Source organism: Parambassis ranga, chromosome 15 (assembly GCF_900634625.1).
Source record: "Parambassis ranga chromosome 15, fParRan2.1, whole genome shotgun sequence".
NCBI classification, from domain to species: domain Eukaryota; kingdom Metazoa; phylum Chordata; class Actinopteri; family Ambassidae; genus Parambassis; species Parambassis ranga.
This window is the reverse complement of record NC_041035.1, coordinates 2,754,707-2,771,307: the sequence shown is the minus strand read 5'-3', so window position 1 is coordinate 2,771,307 and position 16,601 is coordinate 2,754,707. Positions and strand designations below refer to the sequence as shown.

Sequence of the window (16,601 nt, the reverse complement as noted above, 5' to 3'; positions counted from 1 at the left end):
CAATGTTTTACTGATGTTTGACATGACCAAGACTGTAATAAAGGTTCAAAAAAATCCAGTCCACATTCACCTTTTCTATTAAAAATGAGCCATTTTGTGTGTTTTTTTCCAATTTTCAGCACCACCCCTTATAAAATTGGTGATTAAAGGGTTAAAATCCTGGGGGAAAATGATTTTTTTACTACTGTTGATTAGAACTGAAGTTAATTAAAAGGTCTATGCAAAAAAATTTCAAAAAAATATTTATCTAATATATTTTTAAAACCGTTAAAGTTAGGGGACGTTTTTGTCCCCGAACAACACATTAGGGGGTAAAATTTGCCCACAGTGTACCGTTGACGTATGAAAAATTTTAAAATCATATTAACAAAATTTATGTAAAATTAAGCTTGTTGAGGAAAAATGATTCAATTTGTCCACATATTGACAAAGTTATGGCCAAAATAAACAGAAAAATTTCTCTCAGAAGACAAAAATGTCCCGAATAGTCCATGAGGGTTAAAAAGAAATAAAATTGACTTGACCAGATATAATGACTTGACCTGATATAATGATATGGGAAACACTGAACTGATTCTTAAATATGTTGAATGTTGGATAAATAGGCTATGTAGTTTATGCTCATCTGGTATTTCCAGAGTGTTAAAAGTAGAAAAAACCTCAACAATGTAAACCAAACCGAAAACCGTGACCTCAGAACCGTGATACGAACCGAACCATGGATTTAGTGAACCGTTCCACCCCTAATTAAGATAGGCTATATAGATGGCCAAAGAAAAAGTAAAAAAAAAAAAAAACTTGGGTCCTTTTTTGCACAATTTTATACATTAAGTAGACCAAATATTGAATACACTATTTTTTTGGACTATATCATGTATTAAGTTAACACATACCAACAAAGTATTGGTTCCTTAGGAAAATATAAAATAGGAAAATTCTGCAGATGTGATGGTTTGCACTTTGGCCATCGATATGCAAATCACTGATAAGTTTTGCATATCTAGGCTACCCTGCTGCCCTTCACTGTCTTCAGGTCAGTGTTTTTGGCCCCAAATATCTTGTGACAAAAATAGGGATGTAGGGATGTATGCGACATTTTTATTCATGATAACGATACCCATATCTGGGCTTTGCGTATTTGCTTGTACCACACCATTTCCAGATACTACCAGTAGCTGTTGAACTTGTAAGCGTGAAGTCCAAGAGTTTAAATTGAGGCAACTGAACTTGTGTTTGTGTTTCACCACTTGCTTCTTCGGTTCCCCTGCTGTTCCGGTGGGGACTCTGTGTTGTAAAATACCTTATGTACAACTGACTCTTTGACTCGCTCTGTGTTTCCCTATGTGTTTGTAGTGAGTCAAGTCAAACAGCATGCTGTGTGGTTGGTAACGCAGGATGTAGCATGCATTGTAAACGTAGAACTGAACTGCATATATCTGCTCCATGGATGAGCCACATTATTCAATATATGGACCTAACTACAGTATAAGATCAATATTGGGCATGTTAGAAAATATACATATTGGATCAATAGAAAAGCCAAAATATTAGTGTTTTCATAAAAACATTGAGACACCTGGAAAATGTTCACAAATAAAGAGCCTTTAGAGCTCAATAGCTATAGTGAAACCTGATGTGATGTATGAAATGACTGCACCAAACCTGGATAATAAAAAAAAATGATTGTAAAATCCAGGAAACAGTGCATGCTGGAAACACTTTTGACATGTATCATTTAAATGATCCATGTCTTCTTTGTGTTTAACCGCAGTCTTTCATTACTGTCCAGTAAGCCATTCTGAGATGGGATTATGTTTCTTGCTTTTAAAAAAACCTCAGCACGGTTTATACATCATGTTTTAGACCATTTATAACAAATGACCTCCTCTTTACATTGCTGCTGACAACCCTCTGCAGCTCTATCATGATACATTTGTGTGTGTGTTTTTCACAATCTTTAATGCAGCATTGCATTGCAAAGCCAGACTTGAGTTAAAGGGATTTAAACATGTAATAGATAAGGAATGATAGGGAATGCTTTCCAATTTATCGTTTTTCCATTTAGGTCACAGAAGCACCTGTTTAATAACAGTAACGGCGTCACACTCACCAGAAGTCTGGCCGTTGCTGTAGGTCAGAGGCAGGGTGTGTGTGGAGTGGACCTGAGTTTGGCTGTAGCCTCCTGAAGTCTGCTGCTGCTGCTGCTGCTGCTGGTGTCCGTTCTGAACCGGCATCTGGCAGAACTTTCCAGTGAAGTTTGGAGGACACTGGCACCTGTCCCTGGCACTGCACTTGCCGCCATTTATACATGGCAGATGACACACCACTGAGGAGAGAAGAGAGAAAAGATGTTAAGGAGCCCCACAAACACACACCACAAAATGTATAGGCCATTATCAACACATCTGTGTCTGGATTGTGGTTTGTGTGAACACATCTGTCAGTAATTAGCTTTGAGAATGTCACAGTCAGATAGGACGGCATGTGGAAGAAAAGCACAGAAAGAGTGTGATGCCGGCTGTGCAGAATCTGTAGGCCCTACTTCTTCATAGGATTCCATCATAGGTAAGAGCGACAGAGAAGACAAAGACAGTTGTAAATGTAAACCCATAAAACAACCTTTAAGCTAATAAATGACGCCAACAATGTCAAAAACTGCTATTCCTCCGGTGGTCATGTGAGGGTGGTTCGAAAAGTCAGTCAGTCAGTCAGAGTCAGTCACCACAGACTTCCTGTTTACAGCAAAAATAATCATGTTCACAACCTGATACAGAAACTATTTTGGTCTCTGTTAATAAGTTCTCATTTCATGGCAGCTGCACAGGGGTGAAGTTTTATATCATTATCATGTTTTATTTGTCATTTTTTTCAATATTTAAAATGTGTGACCAGTTGAGCAACAAGTGAGTGTCACTGTGTGGAGGCTCCCTATAGATGGTTCCTCTATCTTTATTTACAGTCTACATGCAATGCAATTTGATTATCAAGTGTAATAGCCTAAACTATTTTACAAAAAAACAGAACCAGCTGGGAGGTCACCCTTGGAAAGGACAGGTGCTTTCAAAAGAATAGGTGACCCGATTAGCTATCTTTTAAGAGTTGTCAATTACAAGGAATTTAAAAACACCTCAGTTTGGTGGCATACATAGATTAAAGCCTGGCAATATGGATTTGTGAGCTGTGTCCCAGTTAAGCAGCTGCATTCTTCTTAGGACTGTAACTATATAGGTCTGTGCTTCCTGAATAATGGCAAAGCTCACACCAATAGTTGTTAAATGAGTGGTCTGATCTATAGAATACTTCTTGTGACACAGTGAACCCTGAGATAGGCAGTAAAGGTTGGACTGTTAAACTGTAATTAATGCACTGCTCTGCACTGTCACTTCACAAGGACACTTTAGTATAGTCACTGCACAATGATGACTATTTGCACTGTTTACTCCATCTTGCACTACTTGCACACTAGTACCACCTCACTGATCCATGTGGTACCTGTTACATTACTACATTATTACACTGTTCCATTCGTTCATATAAGGGTCTATGTTTACCATTACATCCGCCAAATATTTTATGTTCTGTTCATTGTATGTCTGTTATGCCATGTCTGTTATGCCATGTCAATTTAGCCTTACTTTAGTTTATTTACTTAATTTTATCTTAGTTTTATCTTATTTCATGTTAATTATTATATGTTCTTTGTATGCACCTATCACTAAGGCAAATTCCTAGTAATGTGAACCCCCTTCACTTACATGGCAATAAACACGATTCTGATTCTGATTCCACTGAAGGTATTCTTCATTATCATGGAGAAAAGGATGGATTTGTTGGCTAACTTTGCGTCCTTTGAAAGATAGAGCCTCTGAATTAGGACGCATCTTGGTTTTTGGATTTTGAGAGAATTCATCTGCCACAAGACAGGAAGTAGGACCCATTGCTCTTGGGAACAAGCCTAAAATGACACGACCCTTCTCCCCCTTTGTGTCCACCATACAGCTTGTCCCAGTTCTCACAAATGACTGGTGTTAGATAGACTACAGGGTACGGGCCCAGGACAAACAGCAGTTTGCTTCTTATTAGGTTTGGGTCAGTGGCTGACAGTCTAGCATCATGATCCCTGAGTAGACATCATCATGTGCCTACTCTCTAGACATCACCTAACTTTGCTCTGATGTAAGCACTGAAGGATACAGTGAATTCACTGTTGTGCAGCCAAAAGGCGTCAACACACAGAGCAAAGGAGGTGATGGTTCGCATATGTAAGTACCATGTTTCCTGTTTGAATTCTGTAATAAAGCATGGAGGAATTAAACACAAAATCCTAGACAAAACAAGACACATCCTTCAAAGCTTTATTTGACATCCCTCGCAGCTCTTGCTGATTGTTTTTTCCTCTCCTCTTATCTCCGCATTCCAAAGGAGCTGAGACTTGACAAAGTCTGATGAGAAATGACAAAGATATGTGAGCAGGAAAGTGATGCTACTTATGATTCACATGCAAAAGAAAGTCCCACACTGTGGCCATTACTCACATCACTTTACAGTCATCTGAGGCCACTGCATATGAGGCTGGCCCCCACCACCAATTCATCATCATGTGGCTTACAACAAAACAGCCATTATATTAGCATAATAGATGCAGATTTCATCAGAGTACCTTCACAAAAGAGGGACTGATGACTTTATAGCTATACTGCAGAAGGGTGAGACCGTTCCACTTCTCATTTAAGGCACTATAACTGGCAATGATGATGAACCATCCAGGGACAAACATCAGTAGATGTCCTAAAGAAGTATAGCATGGAAGCTTTGGCTGACACCTTGACAGCATCTGAGTTTAAACTAAATGCCTAAACTCCCATTAGCATTTTAGCACATTCAGATCTAATGTCCAAGAGTCAGTGTGTTTTGTTAATTGTATTTTTTGGTCAAAAATTAGATCTGTGGTAAAAACACTCACAAGACTTCTAAAGTGATTCCTCCATGTTTACCTGCTGTCCACTCTTTGATAATGACAGAATAACCTGATCATCTGTTACAATCACAAACTTCAACGAACCAGCTGAAAAACTAGCATGCAGCAGTTAGCATGCCCAGTGACATCTAAGTTTGTCTAAACTCCCATCTAATCCTAATTTGGGCAAAGAGGAGGGCAGCAAGTGGAGCCGAGGTGGATGGACATGAAAGCAGGCACTGTAATATTTACAGTGGTTGCAGTTTGTGAAGACTATCCTGTTGAAAACATGGTGTATGTATTAGAAGCATTTGTTAGTTATAGACACAATAGAAAAGAGAAAAGGAAAAAAAATCACACAAGCATTTAGTAGGAAAACTCCACAGATTGTGGGTTTGCCAAGGGAAATGTTTCTCATGCAGAACTCAATACAATTTAAGTGGGTGAGAAATATGCAAAGTACCAAAACATCAAAAGAGAACATAATTCTTGTTGTGGTTAAAGCTCTATAGAGATTGACTCACTTTAGGAGTCACCCCCAAGCACTTTTAACATATCAAAGCCCCAGAGGTGCTAACAATAAAAATGTTAACAAATAAAAACTAGTTGTTAACAATATATCTGTGGATGCTCTCAACCATCCAGATCATAGTCATTTCCAAGAGTTTAAATTGAGGCAACTGGACTCAAGGTGAGGTGAGTATATGTGTTTTTTCCCCCCAAAAAATGTAGTTTGTTGCAGCCAACACAACCGATACAAGACAATGTAAGCCATCTGCACTGCTTTTTAATTGTGACATACAAAATACAAAAAACCCCACAAAAATACAATAAACCTGAACCCTCTCATCCCCGTGAACTCCCTTCTGCCAGTAGTCAATAAAGCAGCGTGTTTACAGTTTAATTTTCTTTAAAAATCCAAATCTATTGACAGCCAAGATTTAAGGTTTTGCTCCCCTTTGTCTGCACTTATCTGATAAAACATGACACCAACTCTCAAACCTCAGGTTAAATCCCCTTCCCAGGCTAAAGCTGGATCCATACTCCGCGAGACAAAGACATTTTTCCCCCCTGCAGACGTTACGCCCACAAAATGACGTCATTTTTTGTCTCTGACCGCCCGCTGATCCGCACTCCTGTGCACAGGGTCCGGGCCGAACTTTGTCTTTCAAGGCTGTGCGGCAACCATGCTGTGATTGGTCGGAATGTATTGTGGGCGTGATGAAAGTGGAGAAGCGCAAGAGCCTCTCCAGGTATATAGGTAGGTGTATAAACAGCACTGATTCAACAGATTTAGATAAGACCATACCGGTTTTGCATGATGAGCAATAAAAGAAAGAAAGAAAGGCAAGTCAGGGTGATTTGTCACCAATAACTCCAGACAGCCGTTCACACATACCAGATGGTGACTGTTATTACCATTCTATATACTCCTACATACCCGGGCATAATAGGCTCGTTAACAATGTCTGTATATCTTTGCTATTGTTACTTTTAATGTCGCATCTTCACAGCTCATCACCGGACAGTTTGAAGTATCGCAGGCACATTGGAACACAGTAGATGTGCAAATGTGGTCATAAAGGCACAAACACTGAATCTTTGCTATTGTTACTTTTAATGTCGCATTTTCACAGCTCATCGCCGGACATCTCACGCTGTTGCAGGCACCCTCTCTGTATAATGCCCTCTTGCCATGGCACAAGTCCTTGTGGTGTGTTAAAAAACTCAGTAAAGTCTTTCCTTATAGTTTAGTGGGCGGGCCGTATGAGGAGTTCTGCACACACGCGTCTCGCGGAGTATGGTACCTCAGTGCGGAAAAGACCTTTTTTTTGTATCTCTTACCACCCGTGGAGTGCGTTCTCCGCTCTTTGTCTCGCGGAGTATGGAACAGCCTTAACCCTCTGCCCACAAGTCTCAAAACATTAATCCACCCTCAAAGGAATTCCACATGCACTGTACACATAACACAGAACTTACAACACTTCTTCGCAGGATTAGACAACTGAACATTAAAAGAGCAGTGCACATACAACAGAACTTATAAAGAATGGCATTAGCAAGCAATTTATTATTGTCAAAACGTTCGTCCAATGCACTGCTTGACCTGGTTCTCACATGTGTTACCTGTTTTAGTTTGGTAGTTCCTACTCTTTCCTTGAGTGTTATGGTTTGTTTTACTTCCTGTCTGTTTTCTTCACACATTTTTGTCACTATGTGCTCAGCTTTCATTACTTTTACTTGTGTCTTGTCATTCATATAATTCCAAACATATTTATATTATATATACTTTTTGGTCAGTTTTAACACTGAAGCTAGCTTAGGTTTTGTTAAGTGTGTCTGCATTTCATGTCCCTCAAATCCATTCACAACTACCAGAGCACCAGGTTCAACAGGTCAAAACATCCTATTAGCAAACCAAGATGTTATCTGCATCACAGAGTTCAATCAGCTGCCTCAACCCTACATTAAAGACAGGAAATCCAAGATGTGATGTTTAGAAATGCATGCTCTACTGTGGCCACAAACAGCTGGTCTTAGTTTGTCCAGAATCTTAATTGCCTTAGTGAATAATTTCTTCATTCACATTCTGCTGTAACACATTATAAAATAACTCAACACATCCTCACACATGAACAGGTGATACTCACCTATTCCAGAACAATAGATGGCTGTGTTATTACAAGATGGCCGGGACCACACATCTGGGTGAATGGTGGCTATAACTTTGCTCCAGAATTTAGTCATGAAGGCTGGGGTTAATATCATCTGTGGGGCTGTTTTTAAGTGCTTCATGACCCATTGCTGGCTCAAAAAATGACCTTTATGGTATATTGCCTAATTTTAAGGCTGGAATAAACATGTTTATGGCCTGGTAGAAAAACTGTGCAGGTCCCTATAATAGAGGTCACAGTGTAATCCCAATATAGGTCAATATGTTCCCTTTTTATGACAACATTATGCTGGAGATTTTAATAAAACTTTCTCATTTTAATTTAAAGGTTTTGTTTAATTAATGGTGAGTAATTGAGTGACAGCTCATCTCTTTGCTTGCGTTTGGATTAAAGCATCTAGGTGTACTCAGATTCTGAGCCTCCCCCATGTCTTTAAAACAGAAACTGCAGAAACTTAGTGTGTCCATATTTAGTTTATGGGTATGGCATTAAAACTATTTGGTTAGGTTTAAAAAAACATCTTGGTCTAAGTTAAACCAGTGCTTCTCTAACACTTTTTATATTTATTTTACTTGGTTACCATAGTGATAAAAATATTGGTAGGGGTCTATGAGAAATTATAGCAGCTGTGATATGTGTATATATATATATATATATACACATATATACATATATACACACACCTCACCTCCCCACTTTTTTTTTCTCCAACTGTAAATGATTTGATACTGTCTGGACTGCAACAAATGAGCTGGCAGCAAAAGACGTCTTTAATAAAGGAAGCATGAGCTGAGGGCCAGAAAGCTCTCAGCACTTGGCAAGCACCTGCTCTCACCTGGGAGAAAATATGCCAGAAGAGCTGGAAAAACAGCACTTAAATCTACTCTCCTGGGGCCACATGGGGCCAAACAGGATACGCACACAACAGACTGGATCAGTCAAGTTTAAAAAATAATCCTGCTAATGCTACCAAGAAATCATTCCCTAAATATTTTCAACTATCATCAAATCATCATAAGTGGATCAAGTCGCAATCTGCTTGAATTGACATGATCAGGGCTGAAAAGTATCTTGACAAATATGTTAATATGGTATAATCGGAAACAACAACAACAAAATAATTCACACACAGTGATGTGTGAGAGGAAAACTATACATTTCATATATGTCAAACACAGTAGAGGTTCTGATTTCAAGAAAATAAACAGAGGATCATGGGGAATGTATAGTTTTGGCAAATTAAACAGCCAGTAGGATTCATACTTTAGGACACTAAGCAATTTCCTGTGAAACCAAACTATTTCAGTCTGGCCCATTCAGATAACCAATCATCACTTCGAGCCGCAGCACTACAATGATTACTCTGCAGCCCATCTCTTCAACCACCATGATAACTGCGGCCAATGCACACATCCAGAGCCTCTCAAAATATTACACGTTGCAGCCTTCCAATTTAATCATGGCTCCATTTCTGGGGAAAGTGAGCTTAAAAACTTCACATTTCAAGTCTCAATTAGCACAGAAAATAAACTGTTTACACAAACAAGATTCTGTAAAAAGCAAAAAAATCTGCACTCCTTAATGCAACTAGACTACACTCACTTGAGACCAGCAGCTACATGACAAATATTCTGTAATTTTTAAGCTGATATGCTGGATTTCTACAGCTGCATCATCGGAGATGCATCAGTCAGCTCTCTGGTTAGAATTATTAAAGCAACATACTATGCTTCACTTACCCTGTGGTGCGCAAACACTATTGATTTATGATCACGGCTCCTTGGGAGTGTATAAACTGTAGGTGTGGTGTCTGTCGCTTGCACTGGGATCAGTGTGCATTTGCATCCATTTTAATGATATTGTCTGATCGTTAATGTCGTTGATATACCCCTCAAAAACACACTGCAGTCCCCTCTGCCTGGCTCTTTTAGATACTCTACTAGTTTTAATTCCCTTTGGGATATCTGTTGTAGCATTGTTGATATACTGGCCTATGCTGAGTGTGCAAAAGCTTGCCAGGCGTAGCAGCAGTAACTAAGGAGGGCGGGGATTGTGTAAGGTCAATTCATCAAGGACTGATGATCAGCAGCTCACACAATTAAATACTATGGAAGCAGTAAGAGAGGACTTAATATTTTGTCCTCATTTTTGCTAATAAATAATAGAAATGTAAAAAACTGTTATATGTTGTTTGTCTGAAGTCTGCCTATCAATTAGACTCACTACAATCAGATGATTTGTAATATATTTTTACACAAAGAACATCAATTAAAAAAGGGGTACTAATCAATAATCAGTAAAAAAACTTTGATTTTTCTTTTTCTTTACACTGCACAAAGATGTGTTTGAGTTCTCTCTGCTTTTAGCCATGCTTGTCATGTTCCCCTACATGTGCAGGGCTTTATTCTGCACTAAAAAATGAGCCCAGAATTAGATTAAGTGTGACAGAAATGAAAAATAAATGAATTCTGAGAAAAAAGTCAGACTTTTTACAGTGGCCCTAATCCTCTTCCATTCTACAGAATAGGACAAATAGTCAAAAAAGAGAAACAATCTGTCAGCCTGAGAGACAGTCAGACAGACAGATGAAGGACTGGGCTGGTGTTCCACTGAACATTTTTCTGCTAATTAGCTGGTGAAAAGCCCTGAGGCATCTATCTCATGTATAAACCAACTACACTTGCTTTAAAAGAAAGTTTATCTAACTGTGATGAACTATCCATACTGAGAGATGAACATGTCTACAATTTTTTCTGAGTTTATAGAAATGTGCTGAAACCCAAATAAATCCATCACCAAGCCTTATCTTAATGTCTCTGTAAATTGGTCAACATAGGCTGTGGGTGAGTATAAACAGAAGTTTTCAACCTCTTCCTTTCACACACCACCTCCCTCATCAGATAATTATGATAACAAATGTGATTTATTCTGTCTTTGAGCTCGCTGTGGATTGCAAACTTTAATCTCGGTTTAAGCAGTCACGCTACTGGAGTGACAGGAAAGACGGAAGGGGAAGAAGAAAGGCTGGGAGCAGAGCGAGCCTGGACAGGCCCTATTTCTACACTTTCAGGAACATCCAGGTGCGAGGCGAAGAATCTGAGGAATCAAAATATCAACGGGTCATGAATTTCACAACCACATAGTGCTGCCTTAATGGAAGAAATATATGAACAAATAATATTAATATTCTTTTTTTAACAAGAGACCATAAATAATACTTCATTCTATATGTGACAGATAACATGTAATTTACTTCCAAACACTTTGGAAATTTTGTCTATGACTTATTAAAGAAATTAATCATATGCTGCTGTGATCATTCCGATACTTAAAAAACCTTCACTGGACCCGGACGTCCTAGGAAACTACAGACCGATCTCCAACCTCACCTTTATCTCCAAACTACTCGAAAGAGCTGTTGTAAGTCAGCTAAACGACCACCTGTGTAGGAACAGTCTGTTTGATGCTTTCCAGTCTGGTTTCAGAGCCCATCACAGCACAGAAACAGCACTGCTTAAAGTCACCAATGACCTCCTCATGGCATCGGACCGGGGTCTCGTCTCTGTACTCGTTCTACTGGATCTCAGTGCTGCCTTCGACACCGTAGACCATCGCATCCTGCTACACAGATTGGAACACGAGATCAGGATTACAGGAACAGCACAGCGCTGGTTTAAATCATATTTATCTGACAGATTTCATTTTGTTCACACTAACGATGTGTCTTCCACAGGTACAAGGGTTAACCACGGTGTTCCACAGGGTTCTGTGCTCGGACCGATCCTGTTCACCCTCTACATGCTCCCTCTAGGAAACATCATCCAGAAGCACGGCATAAACTTTCATTGTTATGCTGATGATACCCAGCTGTATTTATCCATGAAGCCTGAAGAAACGGAGCCGCTAGTCAGACTACAGGCGTGTCTAAAGGACATAAAGGACTGGATGTCCTCCAACTTTTTACTATTAAACTCGGACAAGACTGAGGTCATTGTTTTTGGACCGAAACATCTCAGAACTAGTTTATCAGATAATACTCTCTCCCTGGATGGAATTACTCTGGCCTCCAGTACGACTGTGAGGAACCTTGGAGTTATCTTTGATCAAGACATGTCGTTTGTCTCTCATATTAAGCAGGTCTCCAGGACCGCTTTCTTTCACCTGCGTAATATTACTAAGATCAGGAGCATCCTCTCTCAGAGTGATGCTGAAAAGCTCATCCATGCTTTTGTCACTTCAAGACTGGACTACTGCAACTCTTTATTGTCAGGATGTCCACATTACTCCATCAACAGTCTGCAGCTGATCCAGAACGCAGCAGCTAGAGTTCTGACAGGAAGCAGCCAAAGGGATCATATCTCTCCTGTCCTAGCGTCTCTTCACTGGCTCCCAGTGGACTCAAGAATACACTTCAAGATCCTTCTTCTAACCTACAAGGCTCTTCATGGACTTGCTCCATTGTATCTGCAGGACCTGATTGTACCATATGTTCCTAATAGGACACTCAGATCTCTGAGTGCAGGTTTACTAGTAGTTCCTAGGATTCATAGAAGTAGAATGGGAGGACGAGCTTTCAGCTATCAGGCACCGCTATTATGGAACCAGTTACCAATCTGGGTCCGAGAGGCAGACACTGCCTCCACCTTTAAGACTAGACTTAAAACTTTTCTGTTTAGTAAGGCGTACAGTTAGCCTTAGACCTAGTGTGTAGCACAGCTATGCTGCTCTAGGCCTACGTTGTCGGGGGGCACAAACATGATCCACTGAGCAATTTCCCTCTCACCCTCTAACCTCTCCTTTTCTCTCCTTAGTCTGGCTCACACTGGTCTCAAGACCTGGATGATGACCTGCAGTCCGGCCCGTGAAGTCTCTCTTGCTCTACGTTGTCGGGGGGCACAAACACGATCCTCTGAACACCCTCTGACCTCTCCTCCACTCTCCTTAGTCTGGATCATACTGGGTAATATCGTCTCATAATCTGTGTTAACTGTCTTCCTTGTAGTTCTGTGCCTCGCTCTCGCTCTCTCTCTTTGCAGGTCTCAAGACCTGCATACTGACCTGCAGTCTCTCCTGTGCTCATCGACTTCACTAGCCCCTGCTGCTCATCTTTACTATCAAATTACTATTCCTACTTATGGACCGACGATATATATAGATATCTATTGCAATATAATCACTGTTTCATCTTGCTGTCATGTTTGCTCTGTACTGTATCATGTTTGTATCATGTTTGCTCCTCTCTCCCTCTCTCTCTTTCTCCTTCATCCTCTCTCTCTCTCTCTCTCTCTCTCTCTCCCTCCCTCATCCTCTCTGACTAGCAGCAGGACTGGTTCCCCCTTAAGTTGACGGGTCCTGCTCAAGGTTTCTTCCTCTTAAAGGGAGTTTTTCCTTGCCACAGTGCTCTTAGGGGGGTTCCTGTGAAGCGCTTTGAGACAATGTCTGATTGTAATATGCGCTATATAAATAAAACTGAATTGAATTGAATTGAATTGCATATTAATACATAACATACTGATTTGAAATTTTAAAAAAAGAGGTTTAGACATGATCTCCCTCTGTGATCAGACCCGGATCCATAACAATGGGCTGTTTTTCAGAAATTTTTCAGAAGAAAACAGACTCAAGAATGTTACTTTGACCAATCCAATCAAAATCAAACACACAGCTAGTAGAGAAGATTGAAACAAGGCGTCTGGACTTGTAGAGTTTTCTTGAAGACGTTTTGCTGCTCATCCAAGCAGCTTCATCAGTTCTAACTGTTTGGTGGGGAAAAATGGATTGTATGTGGTTGCAGACCTCAGTGGGTGGGTCTGGGTAAAACTTGCAAAGCTTTGGGTGAACTAGTTTCTATCTCAGCGTTGTCATAGGTTTGAAATGGACCGGGATGTCATGGTTGTTGAAGATCCTACGGAGTTTCTCTGATACTCCCCCACTGAGCTGGTTGGTACAGTGGTACTCGGGATGACACCAGGGACAACAATCTGGCCTTCTTGGACTGCACAGTACACATTGAGGAGGACAGGAGCCTCAACGTGGAAGTGTACAGGAAGTTTACAGGAAACCCACACACACGGACCAGTACCTGTTGTTTGATTCACACCACCCACTGGAACACAAACTGGATCAGGACCCTGCAGCACAGAGCACAAACTGTACCAACTAGCTCAGAGGGGAACAGGAAGGAGCAACACCACATCAGGAAGGCCCTGCAAACCTGTGGCTACCGCAAGTGGGCACTCATCAAAGCCACAAAAACAAGACCCCCCAACAACAAGAAGAAGGACAACAACCGGCAGAGAAAGAACATCTCCATTCCATATGTGTCAGGAGTATCAAAGAAACTCTGTAAGATCTTCAACAACCATGACATCCCGGTCCATTTCAAACCGATGACTAACACTCAGATACAGACTGGTTCACCCGAAGGATAAAACTCCCAGGGAGAAACACAGCAATGTGATATATGCAGTCCAGTGCAGTGAGGAATGCTCTGATCTGTACATTGGAGAAAATAAACAACCACTTCACAGAAGAATGGCTCAGCACAGGAGAGCCACCTCCTCCGGACAAGACTCAGCTGTTCACCTCCACCTCAAAGAGAAAGGACACTCCTTTAAGGACAACAATGTTCACATTTTAGACAGGGAGGAAAGATGGTTTGAAAGAGAGAGTCAAGGAAGCCATCTATGTTAAGCTGGAAAAACCTTACCTTAAAAGAGGTGGTGGTCTCAGACATCTTTCTATCTCATACAATGCAGCTTACATCCATTCCCAGGAAGTTTGCACATACTCACAGCAAGAACAAAGGGCTGTCAACCAGTCCCCCTCCAGCATTCTCATAGTCGTTAATCAGTCGTTAGACACACTTGGCACAGGCAACCAGATCATCACAGGTAATTATGGAAACATTTAGTGCCATTGTTTTTTAAGTTTTACCCAGACCCACCCACTGAGGTCTGCCACCACATATAAACCATGTTTCCCCACCAAACAGTTAGAACTGATGAAGCTGCTTGGAATGATTGGCGAAACATCTTCAGGAAAACTCTACAAGTCCAGACGCCTTGCTTCAATCTTCTCTATATATATTAGTATACTATAACCTGATCTTGTGCAGGGTCTGTGCTAGTAGAAGCATTGCATTTTTTAAAGGGGGACATGAAACACTAAATCATTTGTAATTTATATTCTTTATTTCATGTAGATATTTTAGATCATGCTGTGAGTTTTGTGTTTCTAACAGCAGATCAGAGGCTCCATAAACCCTTAGCTAAATGAATGTTTCTTGGGAAATGGTGCACATTGCAGAAACTGAACCCATTTATCCAAAACACAATCAGGCAAGACAAAGTGATCACACCACCAAAAGATCAATATCTCAAGGTGTCATTACAGAAACAGAATGTTTAAAATACAGAACACAAGACTCAAATGAGCAGAGGTCATTTCACATTGAAATACATTTTAGTTTTTCAAAAGGGAAACACAAACACGTTTCAAAAGCTATGAATTTGAATCATTACACTTTAGTCATCACCATAAACACATTTAGTTATTGTTCCCAAATTCTCCTGTCAAAATTGGAGTTGTTTACTTTGAAGCTACATTTATTGGCACGAGGGAACCCACACCACTACTAATTCATTCCAGTAAAGAAAAGCATCACTGTGGGTCATTCAGAGTTAACTCGGTCTGAGGTTTTTTTTCTCTTTGAGCTGGTGCTACTAACGTCATGCTAATTTGTTCAGCTGAGTCAGACAGGAGTTCACCTTGTTCCACTCTCCACATTGGCATTGTTTTTAAAAGCATTCTTTGCTTTTAGTGCCTAAAACTAAATTATTAAAATACCAATAAAATACAACAAATGCATGAGATGAAATGAAGAGTGAACAATAGGATATGATAATATACAATAAAGAAACTTCTGTGACCTTTTTTACCTCATAATGCCTGATGGTATCAATGTTTGTTGGGGTCAGGTGGACACTAAATTGTACCACCTTATTAGTGAGGACCAAATGCTGGAAAGATAAGCATTTAAATGACAAATAAGTCTTAATTGTAGGTTTAGATGTAGAAATAGAATAAAGTTAAGTAAGGGTGTGTGACCAGAAACGAACAGAATCACTGATCCACTATTGACTGATATACAATGATAATACCAGTGTGTGTGTGGGAAGCCACAATCAGGATCACTTACCTACTCTGAAGTTGGGAGCTGTCAAGGTGTCGGTGGCATGGCCGTTCTCACTGATGATGGTAGTAGTGTTCCCCAGCTCGCAGTTGTTGTGACATCTTCCTCCTACGCAGGTCAGTTTGCAGATGGTGGGAGTGAAGACCACCTTGATCCTTCCTGTATGGTTGCCTACCGTTGCCGAAAACATGGCGCAGACCAAGAGGAGGGGGAGGGAGAGCAGTGAAACTTCGGTTACTCTTTGATCCATTTGGAAGTAAAATTACTTTCAAGCTGAAGCTTGTCCAATCAACTGGTGAGACTCCAGTCAAAACAAAAAGCAAAAAAGTACTATGTAATTTTCAATTATTGAAAAAGTTGTGATGTGTCTCCTCCCTGTACTTCGCATACTTCAAACTACCCCTGTCTATCTCTTCCTCCTCCTCCTTCTCCGCTGCTCCTAAATCCAGTGGCGCCTCTGAAATGTGAGCAGGAATAAAAAAAAAATGTGGGAGAGGCAGAAGTCAGCAAACAAAACTCTGGGATGTCTTCCAATTCTTCCTCTGACGGCTCTGAGAGGTGGATATTGGCATATCAGCAAACCGAGCTTTATTCCAAGACAGACAAACAGCAGCAGGTATGCCACCTTTAGTCCCAGTGCCTTACTCTTCAGATTTGCTTTTATAACTCCTTTCCCTGAGTTTTACTCTCAGAAATTTAAATTAGGAGAAAAAATCCTAAAGTCATTTGCTGTGAGTCCACACGTAGACCAGGAAGCAGTCCCAGTAGCCTTCAG

The 16,601-nt window shown here is 40.4% G+C and overlaps 1 protein-coding gene across 5 annotated transcripts in view; it reads right to left on the bottom strand.

Annotated features, from left to right (window-relative positions):
• The window catches only part of ltbp1 (latent transforming growth factor beta binding protein 1), a 119,359-nt gene that overhangs the window by 47,064 nt on the left and 55,694 nt on the right, over positions 1 to 16,601 (bottom strand). For all 5 annotated transcript variants that reach the window (XM_028423004.1, XM_028423005.1, XM_028423006.1 and 2 more), the window contains exons 5-6: positions 15,833 to 15,997; positions 2,111 to 2,326 (exon numbers count right to left, since the gene is read on the bottom strand). In XM_028423004.1, the coding sequence (XP_028278805.1) occupies positions 2,111 to 2,326; positions 15,833 to 15,997 (381 nt within the window). The remainder of the gene's footprint in view (positions 1 to 2,110; positions 2,327 to 15,832; positions 15,998 to 16,601) is intronic.